Source organism: Oryx dammah, unplaced genomic scaffold (assembly GCF_014754425.2).
Source record: "Oryx dammah isolate SB20612 unplaced genomic scaffold, SCBI_Odam_1.1 HiC_scaffold_4, whole genome shotgun sequence".
NCBI lineage: Eukaryota > Metazoa > Chordata > Mammalia > Artiodactyla > Bovidae > Oryx > Oryx dammah.
Genome location: NW_024070188.1, coordinates 58,732,603 through 58,753,552, shown reverse-complemented (window position 1 = coordinate 58,753,552; position 20,950 = coordinate 58,732,603). Strand labels below are relative to the sequence as shown.

The 20,950-nt window shown below is 38.9% G+C and overlaps 1 protein-coding gene across 8 annotated transcripts in view; it reads right to left on the bottom strand.

Annotated features, from left to right (window-relative positions):
- EYA4 (EYA transcriptional coactivator and phosphatase 4) overlaps positions 1-20,950 on the bottom strand; it is a 367,841-nt gene that overhangs the window by 141,845 nt on the left and 205,046 nt on the right. For all 8 annotated transcript variants that reach the window (XM_040239258.1, XM_040239259.1, XM_040239262.1 and 5 more), the window contains exon 3: positions 14,137-14,186. In XM_040239258.1, coding sequence (XP_040095192.1) covers positions 14,137-14,186 — 50 coding nt within the window. The remainder of the gene's footprint in view (positions 1-14,136; positions 14,187-20,950) is intronic.

Sequence of the window (20,950 nt, the reverse complement as noted above, 5' to 3'; positions counted from 1 at the left end):
TGGATATGAGAGCTGGACTATAAAGAAATCTGAGTGCCAAAGAATTGGTGCTTTTGAACTGTGGTGTTGGAGAAGACTCTTGAGAGTCCCTTGGATTGCAAGGAGATCCAACCAGTTGATCCTAAAGGAGATCAGTCCTGGGTGTTCATTGGAAAGACTGATGTTGAAGCTGAAACTCCAATACTTTGGCCACCTGATGGGAGGAGCTGACTCATTGGAAAAGACCCTGATGCTGGGAAAGATTGAGGGCAGAAGCAGAAGGGGACGACAAAGGATGATATGATTGGATGGCATCACTGACTCTATGGACATGGGTTTGGGTGAACTCCTGGAGTTGGTGATGGATAGGGAGGCCTGGAGTGCTGCGGTTCACGGGGTCGCAAAGAGTCGGACATGACTGAGGGACTGAACTGAACTGAACTGAAGGGGAGATGAGATTTCACAGCAGATGGAACAACTGGGTAAGGTAATAAATCAGGTAACTAAGTTTGTACAAGAAAGGGTGCCATTCTCTCTTGGGAAACAGATTCCCAAATTTGTGCCCAGAGATCAGGTGTGGGTCAAGGACTGGAAACACGACTCCTTGGCCCCACAGTGGAAGGGTCCATACACTGTTGTTCTAACGACCCCTGGAGCAGTTAAAGTTGAAGGTGTTACTCCCTGGATCCGCCACATGAGGATGAAGAGAACATACCATGCTGACCCAGAAAATGCTGAATGGACTGCGCAGAGGTACCCCACTGACCCTCAAGAGACTAAGATCATTCTTAAGAAGAATAAGGAAAAGAAGATCCTGGATGAGCCCCTTCAGGATGAAGCCGCATATTCAACTCCTACTGCTTGGCCTCATCAATTTAACTTCCATTTGAATTTAACTTCCATTTCAACTCAGGACAATGTTTTCATCTCATGGACACATTCCTACGTGGACTTCCACAACACCTCCAACTGCTGTGTTGTGGGGCTATGCCTCTGTCCAAGATGGATGGACTTCCTTGGTGGGTCATGGGGTTACATTTGATGTAAACACCAATTTCATAGGAGTAACAAAAGCCTATACCTAATATTTAAAGAACAAAAGGAAAATAACTCCCTGACCGGCAAGGAAGGACAGGCCTCTAGGTACGTTGAACAATTCTACCAAGTCTGGGATGAGTATTTCTGGATTACCCCAGAAAAGGGTCAATTACTCCTGCTGCTATATGCTGGGAACAAAAAGAATGAAGGGTAGAGTTTGGTGACCTCCATTAGACCCAAAAGAACTAAAATATATGGGGTACCTATCACCCGAAAAATGTAAATGAACATTTGCGGTCACATACCACCCCAACCAGTCCATCCATTGGCCAGGCTCTGATTGGAAATACAACCCTGGAATCTGCTGGATGGCACCAAATGGAACCCAATGGCTTTGTGGGCCTAACCTTTGGCCTTGGTTACCAATTGGCTGGGTAGGCCACTGCACACTGGGATTCACTTTTGCCCATGGCAGCATAAAGCTTAACCTACAACAAGCCCTGGTAAATCTACCTTATTTACATGTGAGGTGGACGAGGTCTGTGTTTCAATGGTATGAGTATATTGCTGCCTTATTTGTACCTTTTATAGGGACAACAAATATGATTAAAGTACAGGCCTGGACTAATTGCACAAAACAGGCTCTCCTAGATGGTGCTAAAACCATCCAAGCCTTAAATGAAGAACAAATCCAAATGAGAAAAGTGGTAATTCAAACTAGAATGGCTTTGGACATGCTCACAGCTGCTCAAGAAGGGACCTGTGCTATAATTAAGGTTGAATGTTGTGTCTATATTGCTGATTTATCTGGCAATGTATCAGCTGCTTTAGATGACATGAAAAACCAGGTAAAAGCAATGTCAAATGAAAACATTCCTTTCTGGACTTTGGTCCTATAATGGGTGAAGGGTGATTGGCAGAAAACTATATTTACCATTGTTACCTGTTGCCTTGATAGTTCTGCTTTGTGGATCCTGCATTTTAGAGTGTATTATGAACTCTGTAACCCAAAGGTTGGTATCATTCTCCCAAACTGGTGGTCAGAGAGCCAGGGTGCAATATATCCCTATGAGTGATGCTCATAGTATGAGTTAAGAGCATCAAAAAGGGGGAATGAAAGAGGAAACAGACAGAACAAGATCCACCTTGAAAGCAGGACTCCATCTTGGGTCGGATGGTGGACTTTGAGCTATATGCTCAGTATCTATGGAAACGACATACCAACTGGGAAAACAGACCCCCCCCGCCCCCGCAACCCAACGCTCCCTGCCCACCCCCCGCCCCCGCCGATGGAAGAGCGCCAGGGCTCATCACCTAAAAGAATACCCTAATTATCTGTGTAACCGAATAGAATCATAAATTGTGTTATGTTTATTGGGGTATGACCACAGGCTTATTGATAGTTGTCCACTGTTAACTACCTAGGTTTAAGGCATACCCATCATGGTTTTATCACGGGTTATCTTTGACTGTTCTTCCTTTTCCTTTGTTCAGACTAGTTTCAGAGAATTTGGGGAGGTGGGTTTGAGCATGTACACTTAGGGTATGTAAGGTTTTCACAAAAATTGGTCAGGGGTCTTGGCTAAGAGGAGACTCTGCCTTGGGGCTGTGGGTGTAATAATCTGCACTCCACTGTCTGCACTGTCCTTCTGAATGAGTTTGTTTCCCGGCATGCATGGCTACAACAATATCACTTCATGTAATAAGGTTGTGTGTGTTCTTGAAAAGATGGTATTATTTTTGAGAAGTATGGAATTTCTACAAACTAATCACATGACAGAATGCAACAGACAAGCTCTTATTTAAGTCAAGCCTATAGAACAGAATATTTCAATCAACAGGACATTTAAAAGGAAGTCCCTTTGTATAGAAGTAATTCTAAAATGTGTTATGATGATAAACACAATTTAACTTTTACCTGAAGAATCAAGGTGAGCAACTGAGAGTCATTAGACTGTACTAAGTGTTGCCCTCAGACATTTCTAATGCATAAGGGGCTTCTAGCACTATGCCACAACATCCCATATGATTAAGCCTTTTGCATTCTTACATTTATGCTTCATGTTCTATTCTTTTTATGTCATGCTGTCACTTGTCAATACTATCACTATGACTATTTGTAATAGGACCAGTTGTTTAAATTCACGTAATATGTAGTAGGTACTTCTTTAAGTGTCTTCCCTACATTGCTTCATTTAGTCCTTAAAAGAACCCCATGGGAGAATGGTATATTACCATTTTACAGATAAGGATATCTGAGGCACAGAGAAGTAAAGTAGTTTGCAACAAGGCCAAACAGCTGGAATCCAAACTCAGTCTACCATATTTGCTTAGTATGTTAAGTGAGCAGGGCCACATCCACCTTATTATGGTATGAGTCTGAAAAAACCTGGGCTTCCCAAGTGGCACAGTGGTTAAAAATCCCCCTGCAAGGCAGGAGACACAAGAGATGTGGGTTCGATCCCTAAATCAGGAAGATACCCTGGAGTAGCAAATGGCAACCCATTCTGGTATTCTTTCCTGGAAAATCCCATGGACAGACGAGCCTGGTGGGCTACAGTCCACAGGGCTGCAAAGAGTCAGACATGACTGAGCAGAGCACACACTTGAAAACTAGAGATATATGTAGTTTTAGAGAACATACACTCCAAGACAGCATCAGAGAGAAGCAAGCATGTGAGTTTGGGGGAATCGACTCTTGGACACTTAGCTCTGTCAACAGGGTTTTTTCTTTCTCTATAGTTCACAAGTATGCCTGTGTAGGTCAAATCTGTTGGATAACTGAGTGTGGCAAGTTTGCTGAGCTTTGAAAGTTAATTATAATTACAAAAAAACATTTTATAATATAAGCTTATTTATGTTTATCTGAGGGTGGATATTTTTCCATTAGAAATTTACTTTTTTAGGAAAAGCAGAGTTTAATTTTGGTTACATGAACGTTAAGAATATAAAGACAGTTATTTGGCACAGTAAGCATGCCAGAAAGACATCAAGTATCAGGTGATAGAAATTCATAAACACATGAACAAAGAATCCATTCATCCTTTGGCTTACTGGAAAGCAAATGAGAACCTTGTGTAGGTTGCTAAGACAACTGAGATGTGATGATTAAATGTGAGATAATGAGCAGAATCACTGTACCTTTACGACTCAAAGTTTTAGAATCTTTACTAAGCTCTAATCTATATTTATGGTTGCAACTTTAACAGCATTTCTTAAACAAACAAAAAGAAGAAACCAAACAGGCTTCAGGCTTTTGAAGACGCTTGAAGTCTTCTGATCAGAAGAGAGCACTGGTATTAGAGAATGTGTGTGGTGTGGCAAAGAGAGGCGTTCCTGGCTGGGGATCAGCCCCACCTTGTAGCAATGATGGATGAGGTGCTTGCCAGAAACTATTACTGATGAGTCAAGAAAAAATATTTGCAACTGATTTATGTAAATTCCAAGTAAATATTTTTGAAAATACGGGAAAGACTAGAAATAGTTGCTTTTTTTAGAATGTGGCTATTTCAAATTTGAAACCCTGGGCTCTCTGTTTTGGCTACACTGTTCTAGTTGTTGCTTGAACGTGCCAGGCAAGCGTCCATGGAAGGGCCTGTGCATTGCTCAACCCAAAGGGAGTGCACTTTCCCCCGCTTTCTTCTTGACTTAACTTCAAATCTTTACTTAAGTATCATCCAATTGAAAACCACAATCTACTCCCCCAATACTCCTCATCTCCCCTTTTATCACAAGAACTAATCGCTTTCTAAGATACTCCACTGTTAGCTATGCTTCTATTTTGTCACTCAATTATCTCAAACTCTCAAACCAGTGCCTGACACACAAGTGATACCCAATAAACGATAACTTGAAGGGCAAGAATAAATGTCCCTATAATTGAACTGCTGAAAAGAAAACTAAGGTCCTCTAGTTTGTTCTCATTTTAAGTTGATCCAATATAAAACGGGACCCTCAATGTTTCTACTCACGTTGAATAACAATTTTAATTATTACTGTGATGCAAAGTAATGTCTTATCTTAGCTCCTCTGATCTTCTGGATAAAAGTCACTAAACAAATGCTACTTTATGTGATGTGTTACTCTGACCAAATTAATTCAAAGCAGCTCACAATCTCCAGAAAAACTGCTTTAGATTATTAACCATAAAGACTTCAGAGGAACTCAGTTTACTGTAGAAGTGACTGGCCAGGAATATAGCCATTCTCTGGAAGTCATCACGAATACATGCGGGGAAGTCAGGAGTTTTCTCATTTTGGGAGAATAATGCATTTTGTCAGAAAGAAGAAGCCAGATTCCTTCCCCTGCCACCATGTCTCTTTCAAGTCAAATCTATTATTTTATATTCTTAACACACACAGAAATACATGATGTAGAAAGTTTAGAAAATGTGTTTAAACCATGAAAAAAATTGTATATAATGTCTTCTCCAAAATAACCACAATTTGCTAAGTGTCTCTCAGGTCTTTTAAGTAAGTTTCACTGTTGGTTCCCTTGCCTCCACGCACCTGTGCCATGACTGATCTGTCATCGCAAGTACAATTTTAATAACGTTATTACCCGATCAGAAATCCACTGGTGACCTCCTAATGCCTGAAAGGCAGGTGGCCAAAATTTCAAGTTTGGACTCCAGCTGATTAATGGCTAGTGTATTTCTTTAGGTATGCTTGAGAGTTGGCTTCAAAAGAAAGGAAGTCCAAACCTAGACAGTCATTTTAGCAAAACTGCCTTCTGAAAAATAAATAATTTAATTTGCAGGATGAAGTGCATTCATCTATTATCTAACAACTGGATTAACCACAGGAAATGGAGGAAGAGATTTATATTTGGATTGGTATTTGAGAGCAGAAAAGGAGATTGGGTTTAACTGGTCAACTTGAGGATAGGAGCAAGAAGGTTAAAAATTGAGAGCAGGGTTTATAAAAAGAGGTGAAAGGAACTCGTCTTACTTTTAAGTCTGGTTGCCACTCCACATAATGCTCTCTTAAGAGATCTCTGCTTTGCAGACCATAGTTTGTAGATGTCTGATATAAAATTGAGCTCCAAATCTCCATACTAGTGAAATAGATAACCAGTGAGTTATATGTAATCAGAGAAATGATACGTGCTGGATTAAAATGAAGGACTTGGGGCAAGAGTGCTGGATGAAGTAGGAAAGAGGTAGAAGGTTGAGGGCATTTGATCAAGTTATCTGCTCAGCATCCTTTCCTTGGAAGTTGTTCTTCCCACTGAGTCATACGCTCCCAGACGTGGCTCTGGAAAGCCACTCAGGTATCATTCTCTTTCCTGGAAATTTGGAAGAGAAATAAAGAAAAAGAGAGAGATTCTATTATATGGACACCTAAAGAGGTAAAAATTTAAAAATCAGAAAGAAGCAGTGTCACAGGAACATTTTCCTCCTATTACAAGTCCAGGAGCAAAAATAAGACAGAGCAGCCAATGGGCATAAACAGAGAGAAAGACATTGAAGCAGCCAAGTAGTGAGGACACAGTGTATAAGAGATAAACAGAAAGTCAGTCCCTGGTTCCCAGACCTTATGAGATCCAGCGAGCCCTAGCTTCTCAATTTATCTAAAATATTATACTCCTGTTTAAAATCAGAACAAAACAACAAAAACCTCCCCTTTTCTACCTAAACTTTTTCACACTAATAGCTACAACTAATAAAGGTCCTAACTAAAATAACTAGGAATCCAAGCCAAGCACAATCTATGCAAATTTACCTATTTTCCAATCTCCTCAACTATTTCTCCACACATATCAAATTAAGACTAGTCACCAACCATCCATAAAAGATATCTTTCATTTCAGTTTCTAGTTCTTTCCCTCACTCTTAACCTTACTGTGGTTTCTCTTTCCCCCATTTCTTTGAATCTTATCTGTCCTCTGATACCTAGCTGTTGCCCTATATCTTCCATTCAACTCTTCCTAACCACTTTAGTCCACAGTGTTCAGCACTCAGGCTATACTCTGGTGTACCATTCTCAACCATTCCTCAGTGAAATGAGCTCATCTGTAGGATGAGCATACTGTCCTACACAGATGCTCTCAGGTAACTGCATAGTACACAAATAGGATATTTTACTCTAATGTCTATGCAGGAAATGGTGACAGGAGAAGGGACTGAAAATCAAGGTACCTAAGCAACTGGCATATATATATATCTTTTTTCTTTTTTCTGGAATTTCATGTACTTGACTGTCAATCTGGAACTACAGGATGAAAATTAACTGGAATCAATGAATAGCTAGCATACTAGAATAAGGGCACAAGGAAAGTGAGTAACAGGTAGTCCAGGTAATCCTTGATATCTTATGGACAGCGAATAGGCATGAATAGTATATGTCCTTATTTTTAACATCTTGCCCACAATTTCACTTTGAAGGTTATTGGTTCATGCTTCTATATATACTCTGAATATCTACTAAATACTGTCTGTCAGTAATGACTAATGCCCTATGGAAAGTATATTATTTAAGAAAGGCTTGTCCAAAAATCCCACAGACTAGAAAGGCAAGGTTGATATCCAATGAAGCCACAGAGGATTTGTTGTTAGTTCAGAAGTGAGGTGACAGAAGCTTGAACTTTCTTAGTGGCAGTGATCAGGGGCAGGGGCAGGGAAAAGTGAATTTCAATACATAGTTTGATGACCAACAGGATCTGGGAAAGGAAAGAAAGAAAGAAGGCTTATTCTGAAGTTCTGAGGCAGGACAACTGAGAGCATTATCACTGGGCAGAAAAGATGCTGGGGGAGGAAAAGTAACCATTATGATTCTGTTCAAAGGGAGTTTCAGATGGCTGGGAGAAATCCCTAATAAAATTACATTAGGAGTTTGTATCTCTCCTAGGAGAGACTGCATGCTGATTGTGTATATTTGGAAGTTACCCAGGGGTGCTAGTGGTAAAGAAATTCACCTGCCAGTGCAGGAGACACAAGAGATGAGGGTTCAATCCCTGGGTCGGGAAGATCCCCTGGAGTAGGGAATAGCAACCCCCTCCAATATTCTTGCCTGGGAAATCCCAAGGACAGAGGAGCCTGGTGGGTTACAGTCCATGAGGCTGCAGAGTCAGACAAGACTAAGCACTGAGCACATTCATTTAACAGGTACGTGTTGAAGATCTGCTATACGTTAGGCCCTGCACTGTACCCTAATGCTACAATGGGGAGCAATAGAAAGCAGAGATGGTCCCTCATTTTGTGGAGTTTATAGTGTAGTGCATGAAGCAGGTATTAATCAAATGAGGCTACTCTGAAGGAGAAGCAGATGAGGCCATGATGCCCTATGACAGTAGGACCAGAGGTAGCTGGCTGGCCAGCAAAGGCTCCCCTAAGAAAGAAGCAATGCACAGAGAGAAACACCAGAAGGATGAGTTGAAGTTCAGTAGGTGAGCAAAGCTGGGGGCAGGGGGTTCTAGTCAAAGAAGGGAAGAAATGATCCAGCCTCTGGAAGGAGAAGCTTGGCATCTGTAAATGTAGATCTTCTGACAGAGGAAGCCTGATTGACACTGAGACTAGAGTAATAGGAAGTGGCCAGAGCATTCTAGACATTATGGGCTACGTCAAGAGCTGTCAACAGACATTGTATGTGAAAAAAAAAAAACATGAAATGGAAGGAAAGCAAAAAATGATCAAGAATAGAATCTCAAGATCTGAAGATAGACAATAATGTAACTAAGTCTAAGAAGTGAAAATAATTCCATGAACTACACAGCCAGTTGTGTTACTGCAAGAATCTAAGTTGACTGGAACTACATTATGAAAATTTGAGGAAATGCAACCTGGTATTAATAATTTTTGCTGTTTCTTAGAGACAGAAAATTAGGTTAGATGCCCCTCTGGTTTGACACAGTGAAATACAATGTGCGTTTTCAGCAAGGAGCCCCTCAGCTTTCACTGCTATGAAAAAATATGACATTTAATTTTTTTGACAGGCAATTATATACAGATAAACATTTCAGACTTCTGGAATTATTGCAATAATTATTTTACTAGAAAATAATCATGTATAACTTAATACCTTTAAATATAACATTGTCAAATCATAACTATTTACATAAGATGAATTAGTTGCTGTTTTTAAGCTTTTAAAACATAGACATTGAATAACTAAACTTCCTGAGGTTCACTTAAATATTATGATATTAAACTGAGACTAATTCCAAAGCTTTGTTGAAAGCTGGAGAGTTGTTCTGCCTTTCTCTTGATAGTTGTAGTTGGTATTGACTAGGGAACCCTCCCCATTACACATAGAGTCTTTTGTCATTCACCAGGTGCAAAAACTATCATCTTAGCAATCCATACCATAAGTACTTCCTATGTATATACTTTAATATTCTCCTTTAGATCTCTTTATTATAATCTACTGGCAATACTGTAGCCACAATGAGAGCAAAAATAGGAAAAGAACTGGTATAATTCCTAGAAGTCACTTCAGAGCTCAAATTCACCAAAATTTTTATTTCCATGCATTTCTTAATTAACAAAACAAGTACGTAACAAAACTGCCTGATTTGAGTTTTACTTCCTTTCTAAGCTCTTGATCTCTTCTTGGTGAAAATGCTCTATTAGTTAGAGCCCAAAAAGGAAAAAGTGAAGAGAAACAGAAATTCAACAGAGGTATCATTTGGTATTATGGAAACTATTTTAACATACAGGCACTCTAAGATATTTGCCAAGAATGAAATAAATTACTTCACCTCATATGACAAATGAAAGGTAGAAGAGCTAAAAAAACAGGTGAAGCTCATAGAACCTTCTAACTTCACTCATCTAGGTGATATATATTACATTAAAATTAAACAAAAACCATGTATGTTTACGGATGGCTCATGTAAGACACAAATCTGCAAAAAGTCACCATGAACATAGAAAAAAATCAACATAAAAATGACACATCAGCTTTTGTTTTAAATGGTCTAGTAAGACTTAATTTTAGGGTAAGATAAAGCATGAGAAATAAAACTTAGTTTTCTCATGTACCCATTTTAAGGTTAACATGAATTTTAGGAACAAAGGCCAAAAACACTACATTCTCAACATTGTTATGACACAGAGGAAAGAGAAAAAAAAAAAAGTACATTTAAGGAATGTCAGTTTTTCTACGAAGCACACTCTATTGCTTTCCATGTACCATCAAGTTCAACACAGTATTATGAAACTGAACAAATACATCTGTCCAGTATATATACATAATGTTCTTTCTAAGAGGACATTTTACCTTCCTGATATTGCATGGGTTTGTAAACTCTCTTTTTACTAATCTACTATGCACACTGGCAGCTCAAGAGCCTCTTTCCAAAAGAGGAATTAAGGCCAAGCAAGACAAAGAATTTGCTGATACACATATGTCACTCCAAGAATTTCCCTGACAAAGTCTCCACGCCCAATTTAATTACTTCCCTACTGTAAAAACACTTTCCATCTGCATTTATTCTAATCTTTTCAAATCCAAAACCAACACACTATAAAGCTAGCTAAATAAATGAATGATATTAGCTTTAGGTTCCAAGACAGGGAGCATTTTATAAGGCAGTGGGTCTCCAGCTCCCATGCATTTTGTGCTGATACAGTATTTCATTTTGAGCTCAGTTCTTTATTTTAGATTTGTTTAGAATAGAATTACTTAGCCCCAGGCCTTAAATCTCTCTCTCTTTCTCTCTCTCTCACACACACAGGGAAGGGAAGGAGTTGGGGGGAGAGAGAACATGAATGTTTGTGGTCCTTAATAAGCAAAAAGAATGTACCCGTTACCGGTATACACTAAAGTAATGCTGTTCAGTGTCTATAATAAAAGCATTTTCATGTAGTTTTTTTTTCAGTTGTTCATAAAAACTGAACCTCAGTACATGCATATACTGAATACTGTTTTTGGCCTCCCTTGACTTGTTGACTGTTCGCAAGTTATTGTATCCTTTCTGTGCACCATGTTCTTTAGCTCTTCTTATTCTCTAATTGGTGTTCCGTCACTGCACTAAATAAGGCCATTATGGCACTTCCAGCTCTAACATCTGTGAGTAAACAGAGAATCCAAGAAAAGCCATCTCTTTCTGTTCCTTGACATTGTGAAGGTGTGGAGGTTGTCTTTTGCACCAAAAGTTAGGAGAAAGGACCAGACATTATTAAAATGTTTGGGCAACACTGAACCAATAAACAATTTCAGGTTTTCTTGAAGGCCTTTCCATCTTGGGGTTTTATAAATAAGATTTGTTTTGTTTATTTTTTATATCACTAAGCTTTAGTGCCCTTAGAAATTGATTTGCCTTAGGTGGTGCGGTGGTGAAGAATCCACCTGCCAATGCAGGAGACACAGGTTTGATCCCTGGGTCAGGAAGACCCTCTAGAGGAGGAAATGGCAACCCACTCCAATATTCTTACCTGGAAAAACCCAGAGGAGTCTGGTGGGCTACAGCCCATGGGGTCACAAAGAGTCAGGCACAACTGAACATGCATACATGGAAAGGATCCATACATTGCAGATTAGAAAACTTTTATAAGCAGCTAGTCCATGGCAACTAAATAGTAGTTTATAAGAAGTCAAGATATTTTTCAATTAATATATATTGTATAATAATATATAATAAAAAGTATTTAAAATAATCTATTAAACATCACTTATTTACCATAAATGTAAAACTGTATTTTTAAGGCTATATGGGCTTGGATTTCCTAGATAAGAGAATGATCTAGTTCCAGGTTTAAATACATTGAAATCTGAACTCTCTCTTCTTGAACTTACTGATATAAACTGTAAACACTGAATCAGTTTACTGACCTTCTGCTTGTTTAAAATTTATTAAAGTACATACAGCACTATTTGTTCAAAACTCTTGAGTGGCCTCAAAAAAATTGATATACAGTATTAATAAAAATAATAATTATGTTGTTCTGTTTTCCCTACTACCCATCAAGACCAGCAGCTTGCAAAGAGTATCTAATTAGCTAAATAACAAGTCATAGGTGGATTTCTCATAGATGTCAGCAAAATGGTCAGGAAGGAAATATCCACAAGCAATAGAGCTTGAGTTTCCTCTCTCCATATGTCCTGAATTACTCTGCTGCTGCTGCTACTGCTGCTGCTGCTACTAAGTCGCTTCAGTCGTGTCCGACTCTGTGCAACCCCATAGATGGCAGCCCACCAGGCTCCCCCGTCCTTGGGATTCTCCAGGCAAGAACACTGGAGTGGGTTGCCGTTTCCTTCTCCAATGCATGAAAGTGAAAAGTGAAAGTGAAGTCGCTCAGTCGTGTCTGACTCTTAGCGACCCCATGGACTGCAGCCCACCAGGCTCCTCGGTCCATGGGATTTTCCAGGCAAGAGTACTAGACTGGGGTGCCACTGCCTTCTCCAGAATTACTCTACTTTGTAAGAAAAAATTTAATAGTTCACCCATTTCCTAACGTTCCAATAAACTAAAACTACTTGGTTCTATATTAATACCTAATCATAAAAGACAAAGATCAAATGTCAAAAATCCTATACGATATCATATATTAATACTTTTGATGATTCAAGAGAAAAAAACACATACAATCATTTCACTATCTATCCCTAATATATATATAGGAATTAACTACAGGAATATCATATTACATAAGAACAAGATTTACTCAAATTGTAAATGGACTGTATATAGTATATACTTGCTTTCTAAAAGGAAAATACGGTGGTCATTAACATTATACCCATATCTGTATTGTTTTACTGTACCAAGAAAATCATTATAAACATCATAGGCTGGAGTGAGTAGGACAAAATAAACTTAGACCCATTTCATCATTAAACACAAATTTGTTAATGCAATAAATTGAGTTATACCATATATTAGGTTGGCCAAATATTTTGCTCAGGTTTTTCTGTGATAGTATGAAAGACCTGAACAGACTTTTTGGCCAACCCAATATTACTATATGAAGGGTGTGTGTGTGTACGTGTTCAGTCTTGTTCAACTCTTTGTGACCCCATGGACTATAGCCTGCCAAGCTCCTCTGTCCATGGAATTTTCCAAGCAAGACTACTGGAGTGGGTTGCCACGCCCTCTTTCAGGGGATCTTCCTGACCCAGGAATCAAACGTGAATCTCTTGTGTCTCCAACACTAGCAGATGAATTCTTTACCACTAGCGCCACCTGACTGCTATTGTAATAGTATTTAAAATACTTTTACTGACCTTTAAAATTGAGGCCTGGATTTTTAAACAAAAACAGTGAAAATGTATAGGCCTAAAAATGTCTGTTGTGCACCTGGTCCAGGCACAAACAATTAAATGGTGCCAAAGTCCTGTATGTAGTGGTCTGATCACTTTAATTCACCATTTCTTCAGGCTTTATATAAACATAAAAAGAATATCAGGGCTTCCCTGATAGCTCAGCTGGTAAAGAATCTGCCTCCAATGCAGGAGACCCCAGTTCAATTCCTGGGTCAGGAAGATCCCCTAGAGAAGGGATAGACTACCCACTCCAGTATTCTTGGGCTTCCCTGGTGGCTCAGGTGGTAAAGAATTCACCTGCACTGTGGGAGACCTGGGTTCAATCCCTGGGTTGGGAAGATACCCTGGAGGAGAGCATGGCAACTCACTCCAGTATTCTTGCTTGGAGAATTCCAAAGGACAGAGGAATCTGGTGGGCTACAGTAGATTGGGGTCTCAAGGACTCGGACAAGAATGAAGTGACTAAGCACAAAGAGAATGCCAAGTTAATTTTGGTTGTTTCAGTTTAATGACATTCTTAAATCTAGCAACATTTGACTGAAAAAAAAAAAAGGTAGATTTTCAGTAAACACAGATTTAAAAGATATTCAGTTTCTGGAAAAAATTTCAGATGTGAATACATTCTAAGAAGAGAATAGAAAGAAAATTGAGGACGAACTTAATAAATACTATGGGAATATATTTTTCAAGTATTCCTAGAGATGTTTCCACTGTTGTTCTTTAAAGCTAACTTCCATCAGTGTCCTTTTATTAAATATCACGAGTAATGACATCCCAGCCAGTCTAATGAGAACCATACAGATAGGTTCTTAAACCCCATGTTTTACATCACAGTTGTATCTGGAGTATAACATCGTATTAGTTCTCCAAAATTGCAATTTTTCTTAGTGGAGTCTTGGCCTCTGTCTTACTGTACCTGGAATTCTGGGGTTCGGGAACATCTGATTCTGTGCACGTTTTCTTTACCTGTAAGAAAAGAGTACTAGTTAGTCTCATGTGAAAAAAGAACTTCCTCATTCAGTTTCACACACTCGCTAAACTTAAAGTGGATACAGCTCTACTCACCAGGATCTCTATAAAATACTCCCCACATTTTACAGCAGCAGCATGCAGTATTAAATAGTGTATTTCATTATTATCCCATGAACAGCTGCCAAAGTCACTTCCCTAGACTCCATTAGTATGTAAAATGTTCAGCTAAAATAGCTTGGGACTTGCTTAAGTAGGAACAAAGAAACCAAAGAACCAGGTTTCCCACTTAGGAATTGGAAAGCCATACAGTTCTCAATTCACTAAGAAATGTTTTTCCAATTGATACTGCTTCTGTCTCCTACTAAAGTGCACAATAATAAACACCAGGTTCTGGGGGCAAAGCCTAGTGTTAGCTAAACCATTCACATATTAATTTTCATTTTCTCAATCCAGTGGCTGTATGTTTTATATATTTCTCAGCATATCAATTAAGTTTCGGCATTGCTCACAGACTTCTCATATATATTTGAAGTATACTTTGCAGACTATATTTCAACTTTGTGGCTTTTAACCCACACAAGGTAAAGGATGAGAAAAAAAAAAAAAAACTTTTGCTTTTAGTATATGCTATCCAATCCTGGTCAAAAGTCTGTGGTATATTCTCTAAAATAAGGTAAAGCACACATCCATTGCCTCTCACAATTTAACTTCAAGCACAGATACTATGTCTGACTATCATGGTTTTAATGCGTACATTATATGCAAAGTAAAGGCCATTTCAAAAATTTCTTAGTTAATATGGAATGTAAACAAGATACATTAATTACCAAGTACATAGTCATACAGTCTGGGTGTTTACATTCCCATGGTCTATTTATGCAGCCTATAGCATCCCAAGGCACTTTAACTTCTAATATGCAGCTTGGAAGTGAAAAAATAGTCTATTGGATATATGCCGTGAACATACAACATGAGTATAAGTTGTGATACAAGTGGTATTTCTTAAGAGTAGGTTTTGAATTTTAAAGATCAGCATTTTCTTTCCAGCTCACAAATACTTTCAAGTATTCCTAGAGATGTTTCCACTATTGTTCTTTAAAGCTAACTTCCATCAGTGTCCTTTTGTTAAATATTATGAATAATGACATCCCAGCCAGTCTAACCTGTGATTTCCATACAGGTAAGTTCTTGAACTCCATGTTTTACATCACAGTTGTATCTGGAGTGTAACATCTTGTTATTTCTCCAAAGCTGCAATTTTTTTCTTAGTGAAGTCTTGGCTCTTAGTGAAGTCTTATTTCCTTCCTCATCTCAGAAGAATGCATTTTGAAAAAAAAAAACAAAACCCTATGCTTTCAAAAATCGGTGTCTTTGCTTTCAATTCTGGGTCTAGATATTTTATAATCAGGGGAATCAATTGTTTGCTTGATTAACTTTACTCTCTTTTGCATCTGGAGTATATATCCACACTGTATGAAAATAAAACTGATCAGCAAAGAGATTATCATTCTTACCCTATTATGTAACATCTATGTTCTCAATACAGAGCTCAACACCATGAGATGGAAGGGCAAAGAAATATCTTTGAGTAATTAGTTTAAAAAAAAAGAAAGAAAAAGGAACACCTTTCTTAAAAATGTTACTGTAAAACCCACTATGAAACCCATGAAAGTCTTATGTCCATGAACAATTTCAAGAAAAATAAGAACCAAAAGGGAAGGATATGATATTAAAATAAGAACCAAAAGGGAAGGATATGATATTAAAACCCTTTTTTCCTATGATTCATCACCTGAAATTATATGAACTGCCCAATGAATATATAGAAATCACATTGAAGTGAATGTTAGTTTTTGAACGACTACGATAACTTGAGTTTGGGACTAATTAAAGAAGCTCCAGATAACACAAGCAAACTAGACAGACATTCTCAAGCAAGAGTTAGAATGAGACAACCTTCCTGTGGTTTAAAAAAACAAAGCTTTTAAAGAAATATTTAAACCAATGGCTTTACAAAACATCTTTATTTAAATAATTAACCAGAAAGTTAATATTATTTTAATTTATTCTCAATGTATTAATTGTAATGCCAGAGAACACATTTACTGATTACTTATTAGCTAGTATGCACAGTCCTAGTTGTTGTCGTTGTTGCTTAGTCATTAAGTCATATCTGACTCTTTTGTGACTCTATGGACTGCAAACCTACAGGCTCCTCTTTCCATGGGATTTTACAGGCAAGAATACTAAAGTGCACAGCCATGCCCTTCTTCAGGGGATCTTCCTGACCCAGGGGTCAAAGTCCCATCTCTCATCTCTTATATTGCAAGTGGGTTCTTTACCACTGATCCACCAAGGAAACACCATGGTTAATAAGTATGTGATGAAAGACTGAAGTAGATATATTCTTTTAGATATTGTGAGAGTTTTGCACTCTTCAAAGTAATTCTTTTTATAGGCTTTATTCATTTGTTCATGGTCAAATGAGGGAAGAATAATATTTAAGATACCATGACTAGTAAAGGAGAGTTTATACAGTGTTATCCATGTTCAGAGGACAATCTACCCCAGCCAAAGGAAGAGAGGACGACAACAAAGGATGTGATTTTTGAACTAAGTTTTAACATGTTATTGACTGTTTTTCAGAAACTAATGCCTATGGGCCACAATATTAAAGACAGTAAAAGTGAAATTTGCTCAGTCATGTACAACTCTTTGCAACCCCATGGACTATACAGTCCATGGAATTCTCCAGGCCAGAATACTGGAGTGGGTAGCCTTTCCCTCCTCCAGGGGATCTTCCCAACCCAGGGATCAAACCCAGGTCTCCCACATTACAGGCAGATTCTTTACCAGCTGAGCCACAAGGGAAGCCCATACGTCTCCAGGTCTCCAGTCAATAATGTGTTAACGGACATAGGTTTCAAAGACTAAATCTGGAAAAAGGTAGGTACTTCACCATCACAGGGTTTGTCAGAGAAATAATATTTTGAAGGCCTTATAAATGATGAAGAATTTGGAATTTAATATTTGGACAATGAAGACCATTGAAGGATTTTTAAAAAACAGACTGGGTAGAGATGGTGCATAAGACAGTGTAGAAGGGGCCAGGCTGAGGACTGAAAGACAGATATGAGCTTAATGCAACAAGAGAAAAAGTACACATTCCACAAAAGCAGACACAGTATTGATGGTGTATATCACTAATTCCTAGCTTTTAACAGGTGCTCCTTGCTTTGGTCTGAATGTTTGTACCCCTTCAGAATTCATCTGCAAAAGCCTAACCCCTCCAAATCAGGAATTGAGCCATTTGGGAGGTGCTTAGATTCTGAAAATGAAGGCTTTCTAAATGTTATTAATGCTCTTAAGAAAGAGACTCCACAGAGCTTCCTATCCCTTCTATCATGTGAGGAAACAATGAGAAGTCACTGGCTTTGAATCAGGAGGTGGGCTGTCATCACATAAAACCATGCTGGAGCCACCATCTTGGACTTCCCAGCCTCCATAACTAAGAGAAACAAATATATGTTTTTATAAACTGCATGAAGTATCTCATTATAGCAGTCCAAATGGATTAAGACAATCCCCAGATACTAGCTCACTAAGTGAATAATAGGCTTGGATTACCGTGACATTGAATGGTTTGCCTTGGAAATGAACAGAGATTATTCTGTCATTTTTGATTGCATCCAAGTACTGCATTTCAGACTCTTTTGTTGACCATGATGGCTACTCCATTTCTTCTAAGGGATTCCTGCCCATAGTAGTAGATATAATGGTCATCTGAGTTAAATTCACCCATTCCAGTCCATTTTAGTTCACTGATTCCTAGAATGTCAATGTTCACTCTTGCCATCTCATTTGATCACTTCCAATTTGCCTTGATTCATGGACCTGACATTCCAGGTTCCTATGCAATAGTGCTCTTTATAGCATCGGACCTTGCTTCTATCACCAGTCACATCCACAACTGGGTATTGTTTTTGCTTTGGCTCCATCCCTTTATTCTTCCTGGAGTTATTTCTCCACTGATCTCCAGTAGCATACTGGGCACTTACCGACCTGGGGAGTTCCTCTTTCACTATCCTATCATTTTGCCTTTTCATACTATTCATGGGGTTCTTAAGGCAAGAATACTGAAGTGGTTTGCCATTCCCTTCTCCAGTGGACCACATTCTATCAGACCTCTCCACCATGACCTGTCTGTGTTGGGTGGCCCCACATGGCATGGCTTAGTTTCATTGAATTAGACAAGGCTGTGGTCCAAGTGATCAGATTAGCTAGTTTTCTGTGATTATGGTTTCACTGTGTCTGCCCTATGATGCCCTCTCACAACACAGGACTGGAAAAGGTCAATTTTCATTCCAATCCCAAAGAAAGGCAATGCCAAAGAATGCTCAAACTACTGCACAAATGCACTCATCTCACGTGCTAGTAAAGCAATGCTCAAAATACTCCAAGCCAGGCTTCAACAATATGTGAACGTGAACTTCCAGGTGTTCAAGCTGGTTTTAGAAAAGGCAGAGGAACCAGAGATCAAATTGCCAACATCCGCTGGATCATTGAAAAAGCAAGAGAGTTCCAGAAAAACATCTATTTCTGCTTTATTGACTATGCCAAAGCCTTTCATTGTGTGGATCACAACAAACTGTGGAAAATTCTGACCACCTGACCTGCCTCTTGAGAAACTTATATGCAGGTCAGGAAGCAACAGTTAGAACTGGATATGGAACAACAGACTGGTTCCAAATAGTAAAAGGAGTATGTCAAGGTTGTATATTGTCACCCTGCTTATTCAACTTTTATGCAAAGTACATCATGAGAAATGCTGGGCTGGAAGAAGCACAAGCTGGAATCAAGATTGCTGGGAGAAATATCAATAACTTCAGATATGCAGATGACACCACCCTTATGGCAGAAAGTAAAGAACTAAAGAGCCTCTTGATGAAAGTGAAAGAGGAGAGTGAAAAAGTTGGCTTAAAGCTCAACATTCAGAAAATGAAGATTATGGCATCTGGCCCCATCACTTCATGGGAAATAAGATGGGGAAACAGTGGAAACAGTGGCAGACTTTATTTTGGGGGGCTCCAAAATCACTGCAGATGGTGACTGCAGCCATGAAATTAAAAGACGCTTACTCCTTGGAAGAAAAGTTATGACCAACCTAGATAGCATATTCAAAAGCAGAGACATTACTTTTCCAACAAAGGTCCATCTAGTCAAGGCTATGGTTTTTCCAGTGGTCATGTATGGATGTGAGAGTTGGACTGTGAAGAAAGCTGAGCACCAAAGAATTGATGCTTTTGAACTGTGGTGTTGGAGAAGACTCTTGGGAGTCCCTTGGACTGCAAGGAGATCCACCCAGTCCATTCTGAAGGAGATCAGTCCCGGGTGTTCATTGGAAGCACTGATGCTGAAGCTGAAACTCCAATACTTTGGCCACCTCCTGTGAAGAGCTGACTCACTGTAAAAGACTCTGATGCTGGGAGGGATTGGGGGCAGGAGGAAAAGGGGACGACAGAGGATGAGATGGCTGGATGGCATCACCGACTCGATGCACATGAGTTTGGGTGAATTCCGGGAGTTGGTGATGGACAGGGAGGCCTGGCATGCTGCGATTCAAGGGGTCGCAAAGAGTCGGACACGACTGAGCGACTGAACTGAACTCTGTACTGAAGTGAATCAGTCTATCAGTGAGAGACGATGAAGACCTAAATTAAGACAGGAGTTATGGGGAGAGTTGAGAAAATGTTTTTAACAGATATTTCGAAAACAGAAATGACAGCATATTGTTACTGACTAAAACAAAGTATAAAAGAGAATATGACCTGAATAAACACCATTGCTGACTCAATGGACACAAACCTGAGCAAACTCTGGGAGATAGTAAAGGACAGGGAAGCCTGACATGCTGCAGTCTATGGAGTAAAATAGAGTCAGACACAACTCAGCGACTGAACAGCAACATGATGTGATCTTTTAATCTGTCCTTGAAAAGTCTTTGTTAATAACAAAGATCAAAAATGTTAACTTATGACTTCATTAAAATACTTCAAAACCTTATCTTTTGTCTGAATTGATGACGAAAAGTTAGATAAATTATTAAGAAACTTATTTTACAAATCCCGATTATGCAGAGCCATTAATCATGACCCATAGGAGCTCCAATCATGAAAAAATTAAAAATAGAATTACCATATGATGCAGGAATCCCACTCTCAGAAATAGGCCAAGAAAAAAATTTAATTCAAAAGCTGCATGCACCTTTATGTTCACAGCAGCACTATTCACAATAGCCAAATCATGCAAACAACTTAAATGTCCATCAACAGATGAATTGATAAAGAAGACATGTACATATACACAATAGAATACTACTCTGCCGTAAAAAAGAATGAAATAATGCCATTTGCCCTTTCATGGATCACAGTCTTGTCATAAGGAAGAGGCTTGCATAACTCAATGAAGTTATGGGCTTTGCCAATTAGGGCCACTCAACATGGACGGGTCATAGCAAAGTCTGGGAAACAGTTGTTTGAGCAAACTCCGGGAGACAGTAGGGGGAGAGCAGCTTAGCCTGCTGCAGTCCATGAAGTTGCAAAGAGTCAGATGTGACTTAGCAACTAAACAACCACAAAAATGCCATTTGCAGCAACATGGATATAACTAGAGATTATCATACTAAGTGAAGTAACTCAGAAGAGAAAGACAAGTGTCCCACTTGGGGTACAAAAAGAGAGAGAGGCAATACCATATGA